The 20,635-nt window shown below is 56.8% G+C and overlaps 1 protein-coding gene across 1 annotated transcript in view; it reads right to left on the bottom strand.

Moving 5' to 3' along the window:
- Positions 1–20,635, bottom strand: part of NCOR2 (nuclear receptor corepressor 2) — a 245,299-nt gene that overhangs the window by 8,831 nt on the left and 215,833 nt on the right. Inside the window, exons 23-41 of the mRNA XM_084272224.1 lie at positions 20,123–20,278; positions 19,433–19,572; positions 19,237–19,342; positions 18,443–18,547; positions 17,426–17,529; positions 14,875–15,025; positions 10,996–11,148; positions 10,506–10,592; positions 9,935–10,212; positions 8,776–9,139; positions 6,605–6,832; positions 6,249–6,494; positions 5,503–5,652; positions 4,960–5,088; positions 4,688–4,850; positions 3,743–4,176; positions 834–977; positions 544–686; positions 44–237 (exon numbers count right to left, since the gene is read on the bottom strand). Of these exons, the coding sequence (XP_084128350.1) occupies positions 44–237; positions 544–686; positions 834–977; positions 3,743–4,176; positions 4,688–4,850; positions 4,960–5,088; positions 5,503–5,652; positions 6,249–6,494; positions 6,605–6,832; positions 8,776–9,139; positions 9,935–10,212; positions 10,506–10,592; positions 10,996–11,148; positions 14,875–15,025; positions 17,426–17,529; positions 18,443–18,547; positions 19,237–19,342; positions 19,433–19,572; positions 20,123–20,278 (3,475 nt within the window). The remainder of the gene's footprint in view (positions 1–43; positions 238–543; positions 687–833; positions 978–3,742; positions 4,177–4,687; positions 4,851–4,959; positions 5,089–5,502; positions 5,653–6,248; positions 6,495–6,604; positions 6,833–8,775; positions 9,140–9,934; positions 10,213–10,505; positions 10,593–10,995; positions 11,149–14,874; positions 15,026–17,425; positions 17,530–18,442; positions 18,548–19,236; positions 19,343–19,432; positions 19,573–20,122; positions 20,279–20,635) is intronic.

Below are 20,635 nucleotides of genomic sequence, written 5' to 3'. Positions count from 1 at the left end.
GAAACCCACCTGCACCAGCTTAGGCTGGACTCCCCCACCTCACCTTTTGCCACCTTCGTTCTGTGGGGAGATCCTGGAGGCCATGGCGTGCTCCTGCTGCTGCAGATACGCCTCGCTGGGGGTGCGGCGCAGGTCCAGCACGGGGCACGTGGCCCCGGGGAAGGAGTACACCGGGGTCTGGATGTGGGAGTTGAGCTGCTGCGGGTGATGGCGCGTGTAGTCCTGCGTGATGACCTCCTGGAAGAAGAAACCCTTGAGTCAAGAGATGGTTTCTACTTCTTGCTTTGCTGGGCTCAGAGCAAGGAGGAGGGAATGAGGCTGGTTTGTCCCTGTGGGAACATAACGTCTGCCTGCAGCACTGCTCATGACGGGGTTGCTGGGGATGCAAACGCCCAGGCTGCCCGACCTGATTCCCCATGCTCACTAGAGCCCCACACCAGAGTGCTGAGGCCTCCAGCATCACCCCCAGCCCTTCCCCGTTTCATATCAGCTCCTCCCTCTTCTGCAGAGCCCCAGTGGGAAGGCAAGGCCAAGGTTAATTACGCTGATGTGCTGGGCCAGTGTGACCACCCGCTGGTTCATGCCCTTGACGCTCTGGCTGGACTGCAGGGGCTGGCACTGGGGGCCGTCGGGCTGCCGGAGGTGCTGCAGGTGGGCTGCTTCAGGAGCCGAGGCCTTCAGCGAGCCTGGGTGGGGGAACAAAGCAGAGAGAAGGCATGAGAGAAGGTCTGTGTCCCCTCCCTTGAATGCCACCCTGCACCCAGCAAGAGCTGGCTGACAAAGCACCCCATGCACACCCCGTGCTGGCTGGCACGTCCAGCCCATGCCCTCACCTTGCTGCTTCTGCCTCAGGTCATGCTCCCCATGCCCCTTCTCTGCATCCTGCAGCAGCTTGGCCCCTTTCTCATGGGAGAGGCTGGGCGAGCTCACTGGACTCACTGCTTCCATCCGCTCCGGGCTGTAGCCTCCATGAAAGCCTGGGGAAAACAGGGAGGAGGGAATTAAAGGCCAGGAGCTCACCTGGCCTTTCCCTCTCGCTGTGGCAACCATCACTTGCAGGTAGTCACACGTTCAGCAGAGGAGGGGAAAGAAGTCCTGGCAGGTCACGGCACAGGGACCCCCAGAGCCACCACTGATGTCCAGTTGCGGTGACGGTGGCAACGAAGAGGTGACATCTCATTCCTGCAGCTTGTGGTGACAGCACCAGAGTCAGGAACCAAGTCCCATCCCTGTGGATTCATAACTTGTTTCCCTTCACCCTTCCCCTCACTGTGCCAGGAGGGAAAGCAATGCTCCACAGGAGCAGAGGTGGCTGCACAGGAGGTCTCAGTGCCCTGCAAAGGAAAGCCCCCAAGTCCAGCAAGGGCAACTGCTTAGGGCTTTCCTTTATGCATGAGGCCCTGAAGACTCCAGATCCTGCTCCAGAGACAGCAAGTTCGCAAGCCACGGGGGAAAAAAGGCTCCTTGACCCTCCTCTGCCTTCTAAGCCCTTCACACAGACTCGAGATGCATCAAAGCAAAGAGACCTGGAAGGAGGGAAGGAGAGCTGGAAGGAGGGACCAACACTATCCTTCAACAAAGAGGGGAAACTGAGGCACGGATGGGTCACGCTTCCACAGCCGAGGAGTGGGAGGGTGAGTCCTGGAGGAAGCACACGCTGCCTCTTGCCAGCTCAGCACATTTGGTAATCCTCAGGACTTGTGTCTCCACAGACCTTTACCCTCCTGACACTCAGTTCTTAGAAACTACCCACTGCAGGCAAGTCTGGCAGGAGACCCAGAGCCCTGCCAGAGGGTCCCGGGTGCCTGGGCACAGACACACTGACCTTGCACATACTCAGGGCCCAGGGAGGGGAGGACCCTGTGGAGAACCTCCCCACGCTGGTGATGCAGCACCCTCCATCACCCCATCACCACCCACATGTCAGCACCCAACAGACCACACTGGGATCCACCCAGCAAAGGGTCCTGTTCTGGAAAGATCGCAAAGGAGCTGCTAAGTTCAGGGAACACCAACTCCTTTCTCTGATCTCACAGCCTTAGTAAAGCCACGTGACAGCACTCAGCTGGAGGAAACGCTGGCACCAGGACAAAATTCAGAAGCCAAGCTCAGCCAGAGGCATGTTCTCAGCCTTGGAGCATGCTGCTACAAGGAGCTGAGACCAGGCATGACCAAGGGGTGGCATGGGTGGCTTGGGATGCACCGGTGAGAACAGCTCTCCTCCCTGGTCACACCGCTGCATCCTTCCCACCCTTGATTTACAGGAAGGGGAGCTGGTAGCAGCCCCCAATGCTGATGGCCAACGTGGATGCTTCAGCTTGGAGATGGGGTCCCATCAAATCCCTGTGGTCTGCATGCTGCTTCTGTATGCTGGTTGGAAGAATGCTTGGGGTGAAGGTTGGTCCCTGTCAAGAATGACCTGGACCTTGAATCCATCCCTTCCCTCCACTTTCTTCTGGAGAGACGTATCCCTGCACTTCTGTGTCCTACACAAGTGGTTCCTGATGTCTGCTCTGGAAACGTGTGCTGAGCATGGCTGGGTCGAGCGATCCTCGGACAGCCACATCTGTGTGGCCTCTTATGCATCACCCAGCACTTGGGCCCCTGAGCAAGGTCACCTTAAACGTGGTGACCTCACCTGAGCTGCATCCTGCTCAGTGACAGAATCACAGAGTTGTAGGGGTTGGAAGGGACCTCCAGAGATCATCGGGTCCAACCCCCCTGCCAAAGCAGGGTCCCTAGGACAGGTCACACAGGTCAACATCCAGATGGGTCTTGAATATCTCCAGAGAAGGAGACTCCACACCCCCCTGGGCAGCCTGTCCCAGGGCTCCCTCACCCTCACCATTAAGAAGGTCTTCCCCATATTGGTGCAGAACTTCCTGTGCTCCAACTTGAGACCATCACCCCTTGTCTTGTCCCCACAGACACTGAGAAGAAGCTGCCCATTTCCCCGTGTCCTACTCTTAAGATATTTATAACGATTGATCAGATCCCCTCTCAGGATTCTTTTCTCCAGGCTGAACAGCCCCAGCTCACTCAGCCTTTCCCCATAGGGGAGATGCTCCAGGCCCTTATTCATCTTTGTAGCCCTTTCCCGGGCTCTCTCCACGAGATACCTGTGCGTTTTATATCAGGGAGCCCAGAACTGGACACAACACTCCTGCCTGACCAGGGCAGAGTAGAGGGGAAAACACAACTGTGAGCAGGGAGGAAAGTGTCTGACAGCCAGCAAGCCCTGTCCTGCTCCCATTCCCGTTCTCCACTCAGTTGATTTATTACCCACACGTGTTCCTTACAGGCTGCCCGGGAATTTCTAGTGATGGGGAAATCAGAGTTAGCAAACTGCTGCTGTCTGTAAAAACTGATACCAGGAACCCAGCGGCCTTTGCAAAACAGGACTTGGCAGCAGGAAACACCCAGGGAGGGGGGAAGAGAGGAACATCCCTAAAAACACACCCAATTAAAAGATTCTGGACTAACACAAGGACCGGGAAGCAGAGGGATAACTGCACTCGGGAAGCTGACAAAGCCAGTAGCCAAAAATGTGCAGCTAAATAAAGAAGAAATAAAGAAATCAAATGGGCATCAGGCCACAGCTGTCCCTCCTCTCCCTCCCATGTCTTACTAGTGCTAGTGGAGTTGTTACTCAGCGAGCCTCTGCCTCGCTGCCCCTTATCACAAGCCATTTGCCGTGTGATCATCACATCTACGAAGGTGGCTGCTGCTGTGGAGGTCTTACCGAGTGCTCGGAGCTCCTGTTCCTGCATTGGAAAGGGTTTACTCTGACTCTTTTCTCTACTGTGAGGCTCAGGGCCTGAGGCTGCGTGCTGCTGGTCCAGAGGGTGATGGTGCTGCTGGCTTTTCCCCTGTCCTCTGCTATAATGATGAGAAGAACCAGGTCCGGAGGCGGGTAAAGGTCTCGACTCCATGGCTTTAATGGGTGAAGGTGACTGTTCAAGGGTGGCCCCACTGGGCAGCTTTGAGGTGAAGACGTTGTTGTCAGTCTGGGCTCGTTCTGCCTTGGCTTCCCGTCCCCTTGAGGCCTCTTTCTGCAGTACAGCCGGGTCCATCAGGGCTGCGTAGCCGTCTGCCGCGCTGATGGAGGAGCGCAGGGTTGAGGCCGAGGGGAAGGCGGCAGAGCGGATTGGTGATGTGGTAGTGGTGGAGGAGGATCTGGAAAGCAAGAGAACACATTGTGAAGGTGAGAGAAGCATGTGGAGAAAGGGGGAGTGCTGTTGCCAAGCCCTGGAGTTCAGCCCTGCCTGGCCAAGGTCCTCCCAGGGCTCCTGAGCATAGGGTTGGCCCATGCTGGAGAAGATGAAGAGGAGCCTCCATCACAGCTGGCCCCTGGGGAACTGGCAATGGGCTGGAGAGAGCAAAGCCCATGGGACAGGTTCCCAGAGACCTTCATAACTCCACCACCATGCAGCTTTCAGCTGGAGGAGTGATACCTGTATTTGGGCGCAGCCAGCCTGGGGACACAGCAGTTAAAGTCACCAGGAAAGGAACAGTGCACCATCACAACTTCCCTGTAAGCCCCAAACCTGATCCTGATGAGACTGAAGGCCAAAACGACCCTTGCACCATCTCAGAGGTGCCCCTCAACATGATACTCATTAACTGCTGTGGCTGCCCCAGTGCAGGCATCCAGGAGAACAGCAGGGACCGTGGTGGGGGGACGTACCGCAGGACGGAAGGGGTGGGGGTCTCCGAGGAGATGATCTTCATGCTCGTGTTGTGGAGCACGCTAGGGCGCTGCTGGATGGTCTCGTGGGTGCGAGGTGAGACAGGAGAGTGCTGGTGGCTGTGAGAGTGTGAGGACGAACGGCTGCTGGACTGCTCTGTACCTGGGGCAAACACAACCAAGGGTTATTTAGCTCTTTGGTTTACAGTCCCAACCCTATCTTCACCCAGCACAGACCCCGAGATGTGGTGCTGAGCTCTTCTCCAGCCTACCTGGTCTCCAGATGGGTGCATGTTCCACTGTGGTGGACGCTAGGATGGATTTTTCACGCTCTCTCTCCCGTTCCCGCTCCCGCTCTGACACTGATGATCCTGACTGTTTGGTCATGTGCGTGGGGCCTCCTGAAAGCCAAGTGAAAAGCATTGAGGGAGCTGCAGGCACAGCCATTCCCACCCACTCTTCACACTGTCCTGGTCTGCAGAGCAGGTAAGGAGTGGTTCCATCCATGGTTGCCTGTAGCAGGACTGGGGGGGGACACCAGTGTGACAAAACCCAAGCAAATCACAACGGCTGAGCTGGTGACATCTCTGTGCATGACCTTCCACAAAACTGTCCACCAGCTGCCACTCTGGGGAAAAAGGGGGAGAAGCCCCCAACAAACAGGATCGGAGGAGTTGGTTTGAGGGAACCAGTGGACTGGTCCCTAAGTGAGAACGATTTTGGGGTCCCCCCCCAATCTGCCCCAGCAAGCTGAACTGGTTAATGGGTGTCTTGTTCAACCTCTTTCCCATGGGAAAAGCAACCTGCAGCATTACCTGGGGAGAGTGGGGAGCTGCTGTGCCGGCTGCTGAAGGTCTGGGGGGGGCCGGGGATGTAGGTGATGCGGTCCATGGTGGTGGCAGAGGTGCCAGGGGTGGGGGGCATGAGGACAGGCAGGTGTGGCACTTGGGACAGGTCGATGATGCCTGGAGAGAGAGAAACCAGAGGTCTGTCAGGATGACACAGAGATGCTGGAGCAGGGAGGGATGCTGGGGCGGAGGGGGTGTCAACCCATCCTGCTGCAGCGTGGGTGCCAGCACACGCAGGGGTCCCGGGTGCTACCTGTCAGGGAGGGGACCCTGCAAATACAGCTGCTGGGGATAATTGGAGGGAAAATGGGGAGATCTCTCCCTGCTGAGCGAGGGGGTTGCGGGCAGCATCAGCCATAGTTCTTCCCCAGCCAGAGACCAAGGCTGCCCTGCCTGTGGAGGGGTGTGAGCACCACACCCCCCAGCATGCTCTGTTCCCTGCAGGAAGTCAGGTATCCTTCTGGGAGGGCATTTCAACCTCCAAATCAGGGCCAAGCTGGGAAGCACTCCCATGACCCCAGAGATGCACATAAGGAGCCTCAAAGATAGGAAAAGAGCATCAAATCCTGCCCATCCCCAGGCTGAACAGGTCCATTCCCACACTGCTGGGTGACACCGTGGGCCCTGGCCTCAGCACTGGAGCTGGCAGTTCTGGCCTGACCCAGCCTCCTCCTCCCTCAAACCACCCCTGAACCCCCAAGTGCTGGGAGAACCTGCTGCATAGTTGAGGGCAAGGGAGGGCTCTCGGGGTGACAAGCCGCGGAGCATGTCTGCGCGCTGCGCCATGGCCGTGGCTGCGGCGTTGTGGTGCATCTGCTGCGACGTGATGTAGTCGTTGATGATGGTCTGTCTGTTCTCCATGGCGGCTGTGTCCGGGTAGCCCCGGATTAGGTAGGGGGGGTAGAGATGGGGGTACGTGGGGCTCGGAGCCAGGTGCCTGGGCAGGTAGTAAGCAGCTGCTGTGGGATAAAAGGGATGCAGAGGTGAGCTTTCCCCAGAGAGCTTGGGCTTTTGGAGCAGAGCAAGTAAAAAAATGATCCCAAACCAATCGTGCCCCCACCAGAAGTACCTGCTTCCAGTTGGATTCCCCTTGGGATGGCTGCGGGGTCGAAAGCCAGCGGGATGTGCCCTCGGTACAGGTCGACCCCGCTGACGCCGCGGAGCAGATGCTCGTACGGGGAGATGGGGTGGTGGTGGTCAGCCACGGGCGCGTGCGGAGACTTGGAGTTGGTGAGCTCTCTCGATGTGGGGGTGATCTTTCTGTCCTGGGACACTGGCTTCCCAGCAGTGATGCTCCCTGCAGCGAGCAGAAGGAAATGAGTCAGAGACACAGACTGTGGCCAAGCTGCATCCCTGAGAGGTGTCTGCAGCCAAGCGTGTCCCCCAGGGATGTCTGCAACTACCCTGAACTTGGGGGACCTTTCTCTCCCCACTGCACTGCCGTGCCATGTTACACCACTGAGGCTGAGGTGGGGGAGGCGAAGCCAGTCCCAAGCCATCTCTCCACCCCAGCACATCCATCACAGCCACACTGGGTGGTCTGAGAGCTCATCCTGGCCTGCACAAGCAGCTGGCAGTGGAGCCTCTGCTGTGCTCCTCGGCATGAGGAGGTCACTGCTGCGGGGCAGAGCTGGGGACCCCGAAACTCCTTGGCAATGGCGATGAAACACAGCTCAGAGTCTCAAGCACCTGCCAACCCTCTGGAGCCAAAAATCTCTCTGCCAGCACACAGAGGGGAGGATCATGTCAGGGACCTCTCTCAGCTCTCCCAAGAAGCACTGATGGTGCTTCTTGCCTCACTTGGGATGAGCACCTCCAGCTCCAGTGTCCATAACAGAGGTGTCCCAAGCAGCATGACCAAACCCCTTGCACTGGACTGCAGTGCAAATCCTGCCCAGCTCCGGCTCCTTAAGCAAGGAGCAGACCCCTTGGGCACACACACAGATCCAGCTCCACCACTGCCAACTTAAAACAACCTTGGCCACGCAAAACACCACTCCTGCTCCTCTCATGAATCTTGGGAGTCTCAGCAGAGCTGCTAATCAACCAAACCTACTGCTGGGACAGAAGGAAAGCTCAGGTGATGCAGGAAAGCTGCCTTCCATGCTGCCATGGGGACAGAGTCTCCAGAAGAGTTGCCAACATCTGAAGGCTTCCCCCAAAACGATCGATCTAACTGGGAAGACAGCAGAGGCTGCAGTGATGGGACTCACCAACCCCAGAGAGCTGGAGCTGGCCCAGCTGTCAGTGAGCAATGGAGGAAGCTTTTTGGAGGAGCTCAGCACTGCACAGCCCCATTTCCTACTCCTCACTGTGGAGACGTGTGGAGATGTGCCCTGTGCTCTGTTTTTGGCAGACTGCAGTGTCTTGCACCCCATGCCCCAGCTCAGGAGGCTCTTGAGTTAGGACAAGGATTTTCAGGTGGGAGATGCCAAGGGGCCTGAAGGAGATGCCCACAGCTAGCAGGCCTGGTGGGACGAGGTGTCTCAGGGACTGGCTCCAGCACTGCTCTTACCCAGAAACATGCTGTGAAGCAAGAAGGGGGTTTGTGCTTTGCATCTGAGCGTATCACCAGATCACTCAGCCCAGCCCAGACACGTGCCTGGTCCCCAGGAGCCCCAGGTCTGGCTCTGGGGGCGGGAGATGACTGATGCCAGGGGGTGTGGGCAGACCCTGTGGGGTGTGGGCAGACATGCTGGGGAGATGGCAGACCCCAAAGTCAAATGCACTGCCCGGATCTGCCAGCTCCAAAGGGATTAGGTGTTCCTGGAGATGAAGTACTTGGGTGCCCAGTGATGGATGAGACATAAACACACAAGGTAGGCAAACACACCGCACCAGGGAACAGCCTGAGGAGTCCTGCGCCCAGCACACCCAGCACTGCTTTGCTGCCCAACTGCAGACACAGGGGTGCTCTGGGCCCACACTGGCACAGGGGAAAAAGATTTCTAAGCACCATCAGCTTCACCAGCCATGGTCCCACTCTCCCTTCAGCCACCCCGGCACAGATATGGGGTGCCCTCCCTGCAACTGTGTGAGCATCCCCGGGAAGGAGCTGAGCCTTCGCTGTCACTGGCAGCCGCCCCAGTGCCGTGAGTCAGCGGCTGCCGCGGGCAAGAGTGGGTGCGGGGTGCTGGGGAAAACGGGTTCGACGGGCACCTGCCGGGAACGGCTCGGGCAGGTGGGGTCAGCAGCCGCCTCCCGCACGCTCTGCCGGAAGGAAAAGGTTTTGCCAAGTACCTTCGTGCTGCCGCGGCGTGGACTCCCGCGTGGACACCGGAGACCCTCGGTGCAAGTGACTGCCAAACGCCGTGCTGTGCCCTGCCTGGTGGTCCTCGTAGGCGAGGGCACTTTGGTGGGGCTTGCCTGGCTCGGGGACAATGACAGGAGCCCCTCTGGCGATGGAGCCACCCGAGTTTGTCACCGGGCTTGGCCTGTTTTTCAGGCTCTCTTCGTAAGCTCTCTCCAGATTCCTCGGGTCCTGGATGACGTCCAGCGAGTGCACAGAGTGAAAAGTCCTGCCGGGACTGCCGATGATGGACCTCACGTCGTGCTTTTTGGTACTCGAGGAGGAAGAGCTGCTGTCATACTTCAGTGGGGTACCCTGGGACAGAAGGCAGAGGGGAAATCAAAGGGGTTTAGAGCAGTAGGGGACATGGGAACGGCATCCCACCAAGTTTCAATGGGACTCGTGCCTCCTCCTTCAGTGGGGCAGTACACTGGATGGCTTGGGGAAACAGCAGCGGCCATGGGCAGAGCAGAGGTAACAGCTCCACACGGCACAGGGCAGGGTGGAGTGCCCATCTTGCATGTCTTGTTGTGCTCTAGCAAGATGATGATGAGTCACTGCCGAAGGCTGGCTGTGCCCATCACGCCTCTCTCCTACACACAACTGTGAAATGAGGTAGCACTACGAGGTGCCATGGGAACCCTCCAAATATTTGGAGCCCAACAGGAGACAGCACGCCACGTTTCATCCTAACCACTGGCCTTGCTGGGTTGACACTTGCCCATGAAGGGAGGAGACCAAGATTATGTGCACCCAGAGTCACAACTGCTGAGGGCATCGAGTTGACTCTGGCCTTGAACAAGAGCCAAATACACCCCCTTCCATGCAGACATGTGGATGGAGCATCGTTTTTCTCATGTACCAGGGGGTGCTGAGCTCCCATCCCTAGGTGTTGCATTTATCTGCTGGGAAGGATCATAGAATGGTTTGGGTTGGAAGGGACTTTTAAAGATCAAAGGATCCAAGCCGAGTCTCAATCCTGGCCAGTGACGTGTTTGCAACCTGAAGCCCTTTTTGCTCTCCTTTTACCTCGGGAATGGTCCCCACGGTCTGCGCAAGGACAGCAGCCCGAGTAGGACCCATCTCACCTGCTGTTTGCCCCACACTCACCTGGGTGATGGAGCCCTCCTTCAGAGGCCTCGTCAGAGAGATGTCCGGTGTTCGCCTCAGCTCCTCCCGGGGAATCTCGTGGATTGATCTTCCTGCTTCTTTCACTGTGGCCACCAGGCCCTCATGGGCTGGTTTCATTTTCAGAGGTGTAAGGCCCTCGTGAGACCTGACCTTGTAGGCATCAGATAAGTCCCTCGGTGGAGTGTTTTCCCTCTTGAGCTGTTTGGCTTCTCTTCTGAGGTAGTCCTCATGGGCCTCCACGTAGGACCGAGGTATTCCTGCAACCCCCAAGCAGACAATGGATGCAGAGAGTGATTCTTCAGCCAGACACTGGACTCCCAGTTTCCATGTGGATGCTCAATTCAAAGGGGTCTCTAGTTAATGCATGCAACTGGGGGACTGGTACCCACCTGAGTGTGCAGAGCAACTATATCACTAACATAGGAGGACCACCTAACATCTACTACCACTTGCTGGACTCATTTCACACTAGTTTCAACCCAGGTTCATGTGAATCACTATTTTATCCCAGTATTTGGTGAGAGCTTAGACTGTATAATGATGGAATTACCTTGTGTAATTGAGCCCCGCATGTGATGCTGCTCCTTCAGATTATGGGGACTGTGGCGGTCTGGAGGGATCGCTCGACCCATGAGACCTAGAACAGATCCAAGGGGGAACACTGGGTTGTGACACAGGAGTTCATTGACAACAAATACAGGACAGTGTTCCCAGGGGCTCCCAGGACAAGAAGGGAAACCAGCAACAAGTTCTAAATTACTTGACTTCTCTTTTTTTTTTTTTTTTGAAAAAAAAAGCATTTTCTTCTTTTTTTTGCAGTCCTGAAACTGGTCTGAAAGAACAGAAACCAAAAGGCAAACAGGCCAGGCTGTGTCCCTTGCGTCCCCTTGCTGTTACCCTGCTGGGAGGTGCTGCAGGGTCCCAGGTAACCCTTGCCCAAGCATGGGGACGGGAAGGTGCAGCGCGTAGACAAGGAACAAGGTGGGGTTTCTGTGGGTCACAACTCCAAAGCAAGGGTGAAAGGTTTCACCCAGACCCACCTTCAATGCTGGCAGACAAGGTATCGCGGGCAGATAAGCCCCGGCTGATCCTCCCCTCCATCATATCGTAGGTCCGCTTGGTTCCTGTGGTCTCGTGTGAAGCTCCTGAGCTCCTGCTGTCTTCTTTGGGACACTGAGAAGCAGCAACTCCACCTGGGGAAGGGAACACCAAGGAACACCATCAGGAGCACGGCAAGTCAGGGAGGGTGTTTACTGCTGTTTGCGTGCGTTGCCGAAAGGTCAGATCTCATCCCAGCATCAGCCACCACTCAGCAACGCCAGAAAACATCACACGAGGTTGGCTTCCAAGAAATTCAGCTGGTGTTTTCTCCCCCCCCTCCCTCCCTGCCTCCTTCAGACTCCAGATCCGTGCCTCCCGCTTGGGTAAGAAGCATCCGCCCTGCCGTGTCCTGCTCCCCCACCGCCCTGTGGAGCCAGATGGAGCCAGCGCGGCGCTGGGGCGAGCAGCTGTGGTTCCACTCAACTTGGCCCTCTGGGTCTGGAGATTTTCCTATTTTTTTCCCCCCCTGTTTGTTTGGATTTTTGCTAGACACCTACTGTTTGGGATCTCAGCCAGCCTCAACGTTTGCCGAGACACTCCCTGGGTGAGAAAACCAGGGAAAAGGCGGGAGAGGCAGAGCTGAGAACAATCGCTTTGAAACAGGGCTGAGGACACACAACTGGGAGAGATGGACGGCATAAAGTCCCACCGATGGAAAGAGCCCATCCGCCACCTCCTCATCCAAACCTGCAGCAGGTTCTTCTGCAAACAAACAGGGGACAACTGTCCCAAGCTACACCCCCCTCTCCCCACTATCCTGCCCATGCCAGGCAGCATCACGCCCACCCTAGGCATCCATCCTGCACAGAGAGCTGTGAGTTTTGCAGGCAGCTTCTGGTCCAGCCAAACGCCTCATGTTTATGTGACAAGTTACGAGTGGGTACGCTGGCTCAGAGAGATAAATGCCTCTGCCCATCACCCCTGAGCTGGCTGCCCCTGATGAGGATTGACAGTGCCCAGATCCTCCTCTTCCCGGGCAGAGATGGGGGTTAGAGCATCAGAGAAAACGGAGGAGAAGTTAAAAGCATTCATTCCATCGCGGACAATAGGGAACAAAAGTCCTCCTTGGAAAAGCAGTAATTAATAAAATGGGATTATTACAACTTCCCACCCACTACCGGTTTCTGCAATCAGCACCCACTCCATCCAGAAAGGGTTGGGGGCTGTGTGTAGGGAAACAAGAGGGGGGGGATCTGTCCCCGAGCCTTCACCTCAAAGTCATCTGACGGGTGAAATCCGGGGGCGATGTTCAGAGTGAGCCAAGCACCTTGCGGCAGACGCACCCTGTCATCAAGGCACATCTGTTGCCAACAGCCCTTCTGCAGAAGGGGACGCGGTCCCGGGCACCCTTTGTACCGCTGGGAAGCAGGGGGAGGGCACGAGGGAGAAGAGAGACTAAACAGAAAGAAAATTGCTCCAAACCCACGTCCCTTGCCTCGCAGAAGCCATCAGCAATCATATGCAGAATGAGAATAACCAATCTAGCACAATTCAGCTCGCACATGCTACAGGATCTCGTCTCATTACGGCTCTTTTATTTTAAGCACCCTCATGACACTAAAGAATTTGCAATTTTTTTCCTGCTTGCCAAAATTCATAATCACTAACAATTTCAGTTTTCTTACTTAATTTTTTTTTTGTTGGTTTTTAACTCTTTAGTTCCCAGGCTCTGAAGCCTTGCTGGGCTGTACGGCAGGCAGCGGGGCTGGCTGGGCTGTGGGAGTTCTGGCGGGGCTACTCGGGATGCAGTCAGTGCTATGAAGCATGTAAAAGGTTGCCATGGAGAGGAAGGAATTAAGTCCTCTTCCCTGTCCATGGGGGGCTAGGACAAGAGGTGAGGAGACTTGGGGCTGACATTGATGTGCATGTAGTGGGGAAGAGCATGGTCTGCAGCTCTCCGCTGCCTGGAGTGGGACCGCACCTCGGCACGGGCAGCCCTCCTCACCCATGTCTTCCCCATCGTTTCCCTGCTGGCACCACCATTTCTGAGATCAACCTGACTCGCCTCCAAGAGATTAAAATAGCTTCTTGCTCAAACAAGTCCTGAACTGCTTCCTGCGTCCTCCCTGCTCCGAGCTCTGCCAAGTGTCCCAAAGGGCGCCTGGACACAGGTCTCCTGTGGTGACACTTCTCATCTGGGCTAGAGTTGGGAGTGGAGGCAGGCAGGTGTGGGTGAGCCAGTCTCCGCGTGGCAGTGTGGAGCTCTGTCCTGAAAGGTCCCTGCGGTCCCAGAACACACACAGGTGGCATCAGCAGAAGCTCATGAGTTGTCCTGCAGGGTTGGATCTGAACGCTTTGCCTCCAGCCTCAGATGAAACAACCAGCATGAGATGAGACCAGCTGCCTGCACTTCTGCTGGTCATCCTCTGCCTGAAGGAGGCACCAGGGCTTGGACTGTCAGGCAACCTAAAGGGGATCCTCTGTCTCGGGGAGGGGGGGATGCAGCCACCCTGGGGAGGGGTACAGTGTGTTTGGGTAGCACAGCAGTCGACCAGAGATAGCTGCTGAGGCGAGCAAGTGTGGCTGAGGTTAGGATCTACTAGTCATGTTTAAACTCAGGTGAGAAGAGAGGTGACACAAGAGGATGGCCATCCCATGTGCACCAGAGCACACACCAGTATTTTACCCCCAGTGGAGTCTGTAACTCAGCTCTTCCCAAGGAGGAGCCCGGCTCTGCACCCAGCCCAGCACATATAAAAGGCAGGCACGGAGGAGTTGTTTCCACCTTCGCTGGAGGGGAACATCTGCTGATCTCCTAATGGAGCCACCAGGACTCGCAGAAGGGCTTTGACGGCCGGTGCTGCGAGGGGATGAGCAGGCACAGAGGAGGCAGGAGCAGACGGCGACTGCCTGCTGACACTGCTAATGCAGGGAGGCACCATTGGCACGGACTGAGGAAGTGTGTTGTCATGCAGCAGGGGTGTGAGCTGAGCTGCTACCTGGCTGTCAGGTCTCTCTGGAGCCCCCTTGGGAGTAGCCCAGCATCAGGAGTGCTCGCAGCCCCTTGCCTGGGTGTGCTTGGCCACACTCTGCTTCCCGGCCGGGCAGGGTCAGCCCAGTTAACGAGTGACACCGTGCTGGAGACAGTTTCTCACCCCAGATGGGGCTCAAGGCAGATCCCTCGGGGTCCCCACCACCTCAGGGTGCCAGCAACCAGCAACAGGCCAATGCACCCCCAGGCAGGCTCCTTGTGGGACACAGGAATGGCTTCACCCCCTCCAACAGCTACAGATGCTGTAGTGAAGCTCCCAAGATACAGAGGCACAGAGCTGTCAGGCCCAGGGGGATTTCTGCAGTGCAGCCTGTTCAGGGAAGGCTGCACAGTGCCCGAGATGCCATGGGTGGGATCAGAAGCCTGAATAAACCTGTACACAAAAATACCTGACTTGCCTCCACCCTGCAGGTTCCTGAGTCCCATCTTGGCCCAAGAGCCTGGGGATGCTCTCGTAACATTTTTGGACAGTTCCCTCCTGTCCAGGGTGCTAGGGATGAAGGCAATACTTTCTTATCTGGTGTTGTCCTCTCCCCTTCTCCCCAAACCTGACGAAAACCAGAGACCCTGTCCATGGCCACGGCCCTATCGTGCCCCTGCCTGCTGGCACAGCTGCTTCCAAGGCAAGATAACCACAGGGGACAGAGGGGAACCCAGCCAGGCTGCAGGCAGGTGGGGTGGGAAGGCAGAGATGCGATGCTGGAAGCAAAGACACAAGGCTGGCTCGTCGCGCTCCATCAGCCTCTCCTCAAATAGCTCCTGACTCCCAGCCACGGCAGCACAAACCCCCGTGCCTGCCCTAAAAAGGCAGAGGATTCTGACTTACCCTCGTAGGACAGCACGTGGCCTTTCTTCCCTTCGTAGATGACATGTCCTTTGGGCATGGCATCCTCTCTCGCCTTCTCTGCTCTGCTGGGGCTGTCTTCTCCGATTATCCTGGTAATGGTTCCTTTGTACAGCACTTCTGCCGGGGTGCCCTTGGAAAGCCACCAAGATCCATATTTAACAGTGTCACAAGCAATTAAGCGAGCGCGCACACGGGGACAGGCTGTTCCTCGCGGGAGGCTGAGCGGAGGGAGAGCTGCCTGGCCTCCGCTTCCCGGTGCGGCCAACAGCGAGGGACCTGCAACTTAATTATTGATGAGGACGATAACAAGGAGCGGTAAAAAGGTACGTGATCTGTGTGAGGCTGCTGGGAAGAGGCGGGGTGGGGGTGAGAACAGACCTACAGAACTCTCTATCCCTGCGTGTTTCTCAGTAAGCTACCCAGCTCGCTTCCACCCCACAGGTTTGGGGGAACGGAGCTGGTGTCCTCCTGGGGACACCTCAGTGGTGGCAGGGATGCTCAAGCGTTAGTGTTTTCCCTGCAGCCTGTTTTCCCAGCCTGGTCCAGGAGCCTTAGAGATGTCCTGCCCACCCAGGGTTTGTCTGCTGGCAGCAAGTATGACCTTCAGAGAGCTGCCGGCGCACAGGAGCCAGCAGCTGGCAGCACGCCCAGATGGGATGGCAGGCGTGGACGAGACCGGTCCTGGAGCAGGTAGGGGAGCTCTCCCAACACCAACAGCATCAGGCTCCTTACAGGACTGGTGTGAATTGAACCCTCTTTCCTCGGAGGCACACACAGACACAGCTCACAGCCACCTGCCCCTCCAAAACACCCAGGGCTGGGTGTCCTTAAAGACACTGCTGTTGATTAACACCCCCCTGCCATCACAACCTGTCAGCGCCAACCGGGAACAGCCACTGTGAGATGACACGTCTCCCACCCCACCGCAGGGAAGGCACAGTGTGCTCTTGATTGACGCCCTCCTACTTTGCTCATTTAACCCCACCAGTCGCCAGGACTGATGTTCCCAGGCTGCCTCAGGGAAGCGATGTCCCAGCCCATCACTGGCGCTTCCAGGTTGGGCCAGTGCCGATCATTCCCCCCATCCCAGCCTGGAGATACCCCTGCTCTGTACAAGCCCTGTGAGCAGCAGCAGTCCCCAAAGCCCCACTGCATCTGCTGGGACGTGCCAGCACACGGGTTCAACGCTCTGATCGTTGGCCCTCGCAGCACACCCGGTGACGGCTTTCCCAGCCCCAGGTAAGTCATCTTCCTTCCGCGGACGTGCTCAGGGGGGATTTGAAAGCAAGTGATGACAGATGGCTTCAGAGCAGAGAGCATATATTCAAGATCTGCCTTCTGTGAACTGGATGACTAATCTGAGATCAAATATCAGCTCTGGTACCCGGAGCTGCTGCCGGAACCAGGGGGCTCCTTCTCCCCAACAGGAGCAGAGGGATGCAGGATGCTGGGGCAGTAGGAGGGGCAGATCATGCTCTGGGTCTGGGCTTGGTACCTTATTCCCAAGCCAAACAAAGGAAGCTAGATGGATTAATTAGCTGACATATAATATCATCTCAACAAGCTCTGTTCATCTCCTGATCACCAGCATGCAATGCTCGAGGCTCTTCATGCCCACCCACTGCTGCCCATAGCTGCTGCAGGGGCACACGAGGGGACGGAGCCTTCATTTGCTGTGATGGGTTATTTACAGCATCCCCCTGAGCATCCTCTCCTGGCAGCTGCTGGATGCAGGGCACCAGGCAAGTCAAGCCTTTGCTCTGGGCCAGGATTCAGGTTCAAATCCCCAGGGCCAAAGGGAACACGGTCACCCTCCTTGAAAGAGCCAGGCAAAAATCTGAGTGCAAGTGGCTATAAATATCTGAGTGATGGCCAAATAAAATCCCCACGAGAAACAGATTATTTTTTTTTAATGCTCTCTGCTCTGTTAACAGATGAGCAATAACTCACACTGCAAAAAACTCTCGCCCGCTTGCCAGCTGCTCTTCTGAAGATGGATGGTGGAGATTAAGGCCAAAGCATCTTCCTGCTCAAGAGAGGCCTTGGCCAGGACCCCCAGCGCAGCATGCTCAGCCCTGGCAGGAGACCTCGCTACCTCACATGCACCTCGCAGCCTCCCTATCTCCTCTGCCTGGCCTGGGCCCTCCACCCAGCTCCTTCTCTCCACTCCACTTGCTGGCACTGGCAAGATTATTTTCCCAGAGCCATTTAAAGCTGCTTTCGCCCCTGTTCCTGACAGCTACGAAAAGCATGGGGGGCAGGGGGGTGGTTAGAAGTGCTGTAAGGCTCTGCATCGCTGCCTGCTGAGCTCTGCTCTTCAGCAGGCTCGGCGCACGGGACAGGGCTCATGTCAGCCCTGCAGAGGTTGTGGGCAAAGGCTCTGGCCACAGACCTCTCCGAGGGGCTCTGTGGGACAGGAGCATTGTGGAGCCAGGCTGCTCAGCCCTGTGCAGCTCAGCACACCCTGCAAACCCCCCATCCCCACGTCCAGCACCCAGGAAGCAAAACCCGCCGGAGATGAGTGACCTACGTGCGTGATGGATCCTCGGTAGGTGATGGGTGACTCTGGAGGGGGTCTGGATGTTGGCGTTCCCTTGGTGATGCTCCCTCCTGAGGCAGAGCTGAGGGAAGTACCTGTAGGACACAAAGCCAGTGAGCTGGGGGCTGGGTTTGCTGTTCAGCACAAAACCTGAGGGGCTGAGACTACTGACTAAGCACAGGATTCAACTCAACCTCTTACGAGTTGAGTTACTGGAGGGGAAGCCCTCTAAGAGATGTCACTGCTAAATCCATGCCTTGCAGAGCCCTTTCCACCCCATCCCCCATGGGACCCAGACCTGGGGTGGGAGGTGGGAATAAAAAAAAAAGGTATTTTGAGGCTATCAGCTCCCTGCTGCCTTCATGGAAGGGCTGGGCAGATTTACAGGCCAAGGAGAAAGCACAGCATGTCTCAGCCTCTCCTGACGAGCTCAGAGCAGATCTCCAGTGGGATGCAGCTCAGGGTGCTCTGAGCTCATTCTCAGCTATCTGTCCTGGGTTGGAGCCAGCCCTTCGCACTCAGGCTTCTGACTGCCTTCGTGGGGGGGTGGTGGTGGTGGTGGTCAGAAACCAGGACATGCACTTAAAAGCAACCCTTCTGCGTTTATTTTCTTCTGCCTAGAAAATAAAAACAGGGAAAGAAACACGGTGGGAGGTTTGGGGGGGCTATATTTAAACCAAACATGGTCCCTGCCCAGCTGCAGCAGCAACAGTGAAGAGCTGGAGAACAATGAATGGAACTCAAACAGGTCTCATTTTGTCTTAGGCAACAGGTTTTCAGCTGTCCCTTGAACACAAAACCTCCCCCAGCATCAATGCCCAAGGCTCTGACAGAGGGAGATGGCCAGAAATGCTGAGACACAGTATGGACCTGTCTGTGAGGGGGCCCCTTGGGCTGGGCACACCCGCAGAAATCAAACCTGCCATCACCAGACAACTGCAGCCAGCGTGGCGCTGGCCAGGCCCAGCAGTGCCAACATCCCTCCCGCTCCTGCCCCCGGCTCCTCACCCCGCAGGATGGAGCCCTCCTGGGACGGCTGCAGCACCAGACTTTCCAGCTGGCTGGCCTGGCTTCTAGGAGAAAGTTGTTCCTGCTTTACTCCAGGAAAAGGCACTGGAAAATATTAACCATGTATCAGCAGAGGTGCAGGGCACGGGGCCACAGCCCTCGGCCACTCAAAGCTTTCATCTCGACCAGCCCCAGGTCGGCACCCCTCTGGAGCCTCTCCCGTCCCCACCGCTTTGGGATGGCCTTTGCCAAGGCTGTGGCAGTTGGATAAATGCCCAACTGCCCACAAGCAAAGCCAGATCCTTCTCCCTGGCAAAGGCGCTGCTGGGTGCTGCCCGCACTAGGCCGGGAGCCGGCGCTGGGAAGGCAGTGCTGGTTTGTAGCAGGGCCTGCACGCAGAGGGGCCTGTGCCAGGCCTGGTCCCTCGCCCATCCCCTCCTGCTGTTGGGAAATGCTTCCAAATCTGCAGACTCAACACTTTCTTTGTTCACTTGAGGCCATTTACTCTTTATCCTACCAGCAATACCTATCTCCTTCCTTCCATCACAGTGTTAGCCAGTGGGTATTTATAGGCTGGGACACGTCCCTGACCGAGTCGCTGTATTCCTATACGGTGCACACTTAGCTCCCCGTGTCTCTGCTCTCCAAAAAGACTAATCCTTTCATCCTCTTAGCAGGTCTCCCTGTGCTCCCTTGCCACATTCTGCACTCCTCCCTTCCCAGTGGCCCCTGGCAAGCTCACTCCCCGTTGCTCTCAGAGCCCGTGAGAAATCTCTTCCCTCCCAATTCCTTACCCAGTTTCTTGGGATCCATGGTCAGTGGCAAGCCCATGGTGATGGAGCCGACAGGGACCTTGGCGTGCTCGGAGCTGTAGGGTGTGTGGAGCTGGATGGGCATGCCCTGTGGTGCAAGAGGAGAGGTCAGGGAGTGGCTGCCGGTCCTTGCGAGGGCATCCTTGGCTGCTCAACCCCTTCCACCCCCAAACCCTACCTGGGAAATGGATCCGACGGGTCGTTCCAGCACGGAGGGGTGCTTGGTGGAGGAGATGAGGGGAGGAGGGTTGGAGATGTTCGCTAGTCTCTGCAGCCCCGAGCGAGAGCTCTCATGCAGGTTTAGCGGGATAGGGTGTCCTGTGCAGGAAACACAAGTGTGAGCGAGACTGAGGGATGTGGCTGCAGCTATGGGAGAGAAAAGGGCAAGGGAGGGAGCAGGGGCTGGATGCACTGAACTGGCCAGCTGTGAGCCTGCACTGGGATCCAAGTCACACAATCATCACTTTGGGAAGGACTGGAGTAGTTTAAATTACTGCCCTGCTCCTTCTGCAGCCAGAGGATGCCCTGGGCCTGACTGTGCTCTGGCCAGAGAGGGACAGTGTAGCAAGGGATAAAACCTGCCTGACTTCACATGAAAGCAGCACAGGGACTGCCCACTCTGTTCTGTGACAAACCATGTCCCCAAACCCACCCTGGCCAGAGCTGGGAGACCAGCCTGCCCATCCCCAGACCACTGCAGGGAGCTCTGTTCCAGGCCAAAGCGAGGTGTTGGCAGGTTTCTGCTGAACCCTGTCTTTCACCCCCTAAAAACCCCACCCTGATTTAAGAGCAAGGCCGGTGAGCCTGGCTGCAGCCACGGCTCTGCCCTCAGCCCCATGTCAGGACGGAGACAGTTGCTTTTACTTGCCTGGTGGGTTATACTGAAACAAGTGGGGCTCTGCCTGGGGAGAGGTTTTTATCACATCCCGGGAGTAGGACAGGACGGGGGGCCAGCACGAGGCGGCCGTCGGCTCTGCACTCAGCTTCTGCGCCTCTGTGATGGATGAGAAATGCACGGACTTTTCTGCAAGGGAAACAGAAAGCAACCAGCTTACTCAGTGCCCCTCAATGGGCAGGCAGTCCTGCAGGCATGGGCAAGGAAGCCAGAGCCAGCTACCAGCATGGAAGTGGCTCCAGCTCAGTCCAACCCTGCCTGGAGAGGAAAGCTGAGTTCCCCAATCGAACTTAAAAAGATCCCTGTTGCTGCCCAGATTCAACAGCGTTTCTCTTACTCAGATGCTTAAAACACAGCAGGAAGGATGGATGTCTGTGCTCGCTGCCAGCTGGGACCTCCATGGACATCTCACCCAGCCCAGCAGACAGTGTTTGGCATGCCCTGGGACAAGTGCAGCGTCCAGCTCCTTGCCAGGCTTGGTCTCAC

Source organism: Gallinula chloropus (assembly GCF_964237585.1).
Source record: "Gallinula chloropus genome assembly, chromosome: 17".
NCBI classification, from domain to species: Eukaryota; Metazoa; Chordata; class Aves; order Gruiformes; family Rallidae; genus Gallinula; species Gallinula chloropus.
The sequence above is the reverse complement of the archived record's forward strand: the minus strand, read 5'-3'. Positions and strand labels throughout refer to the sequence as shown.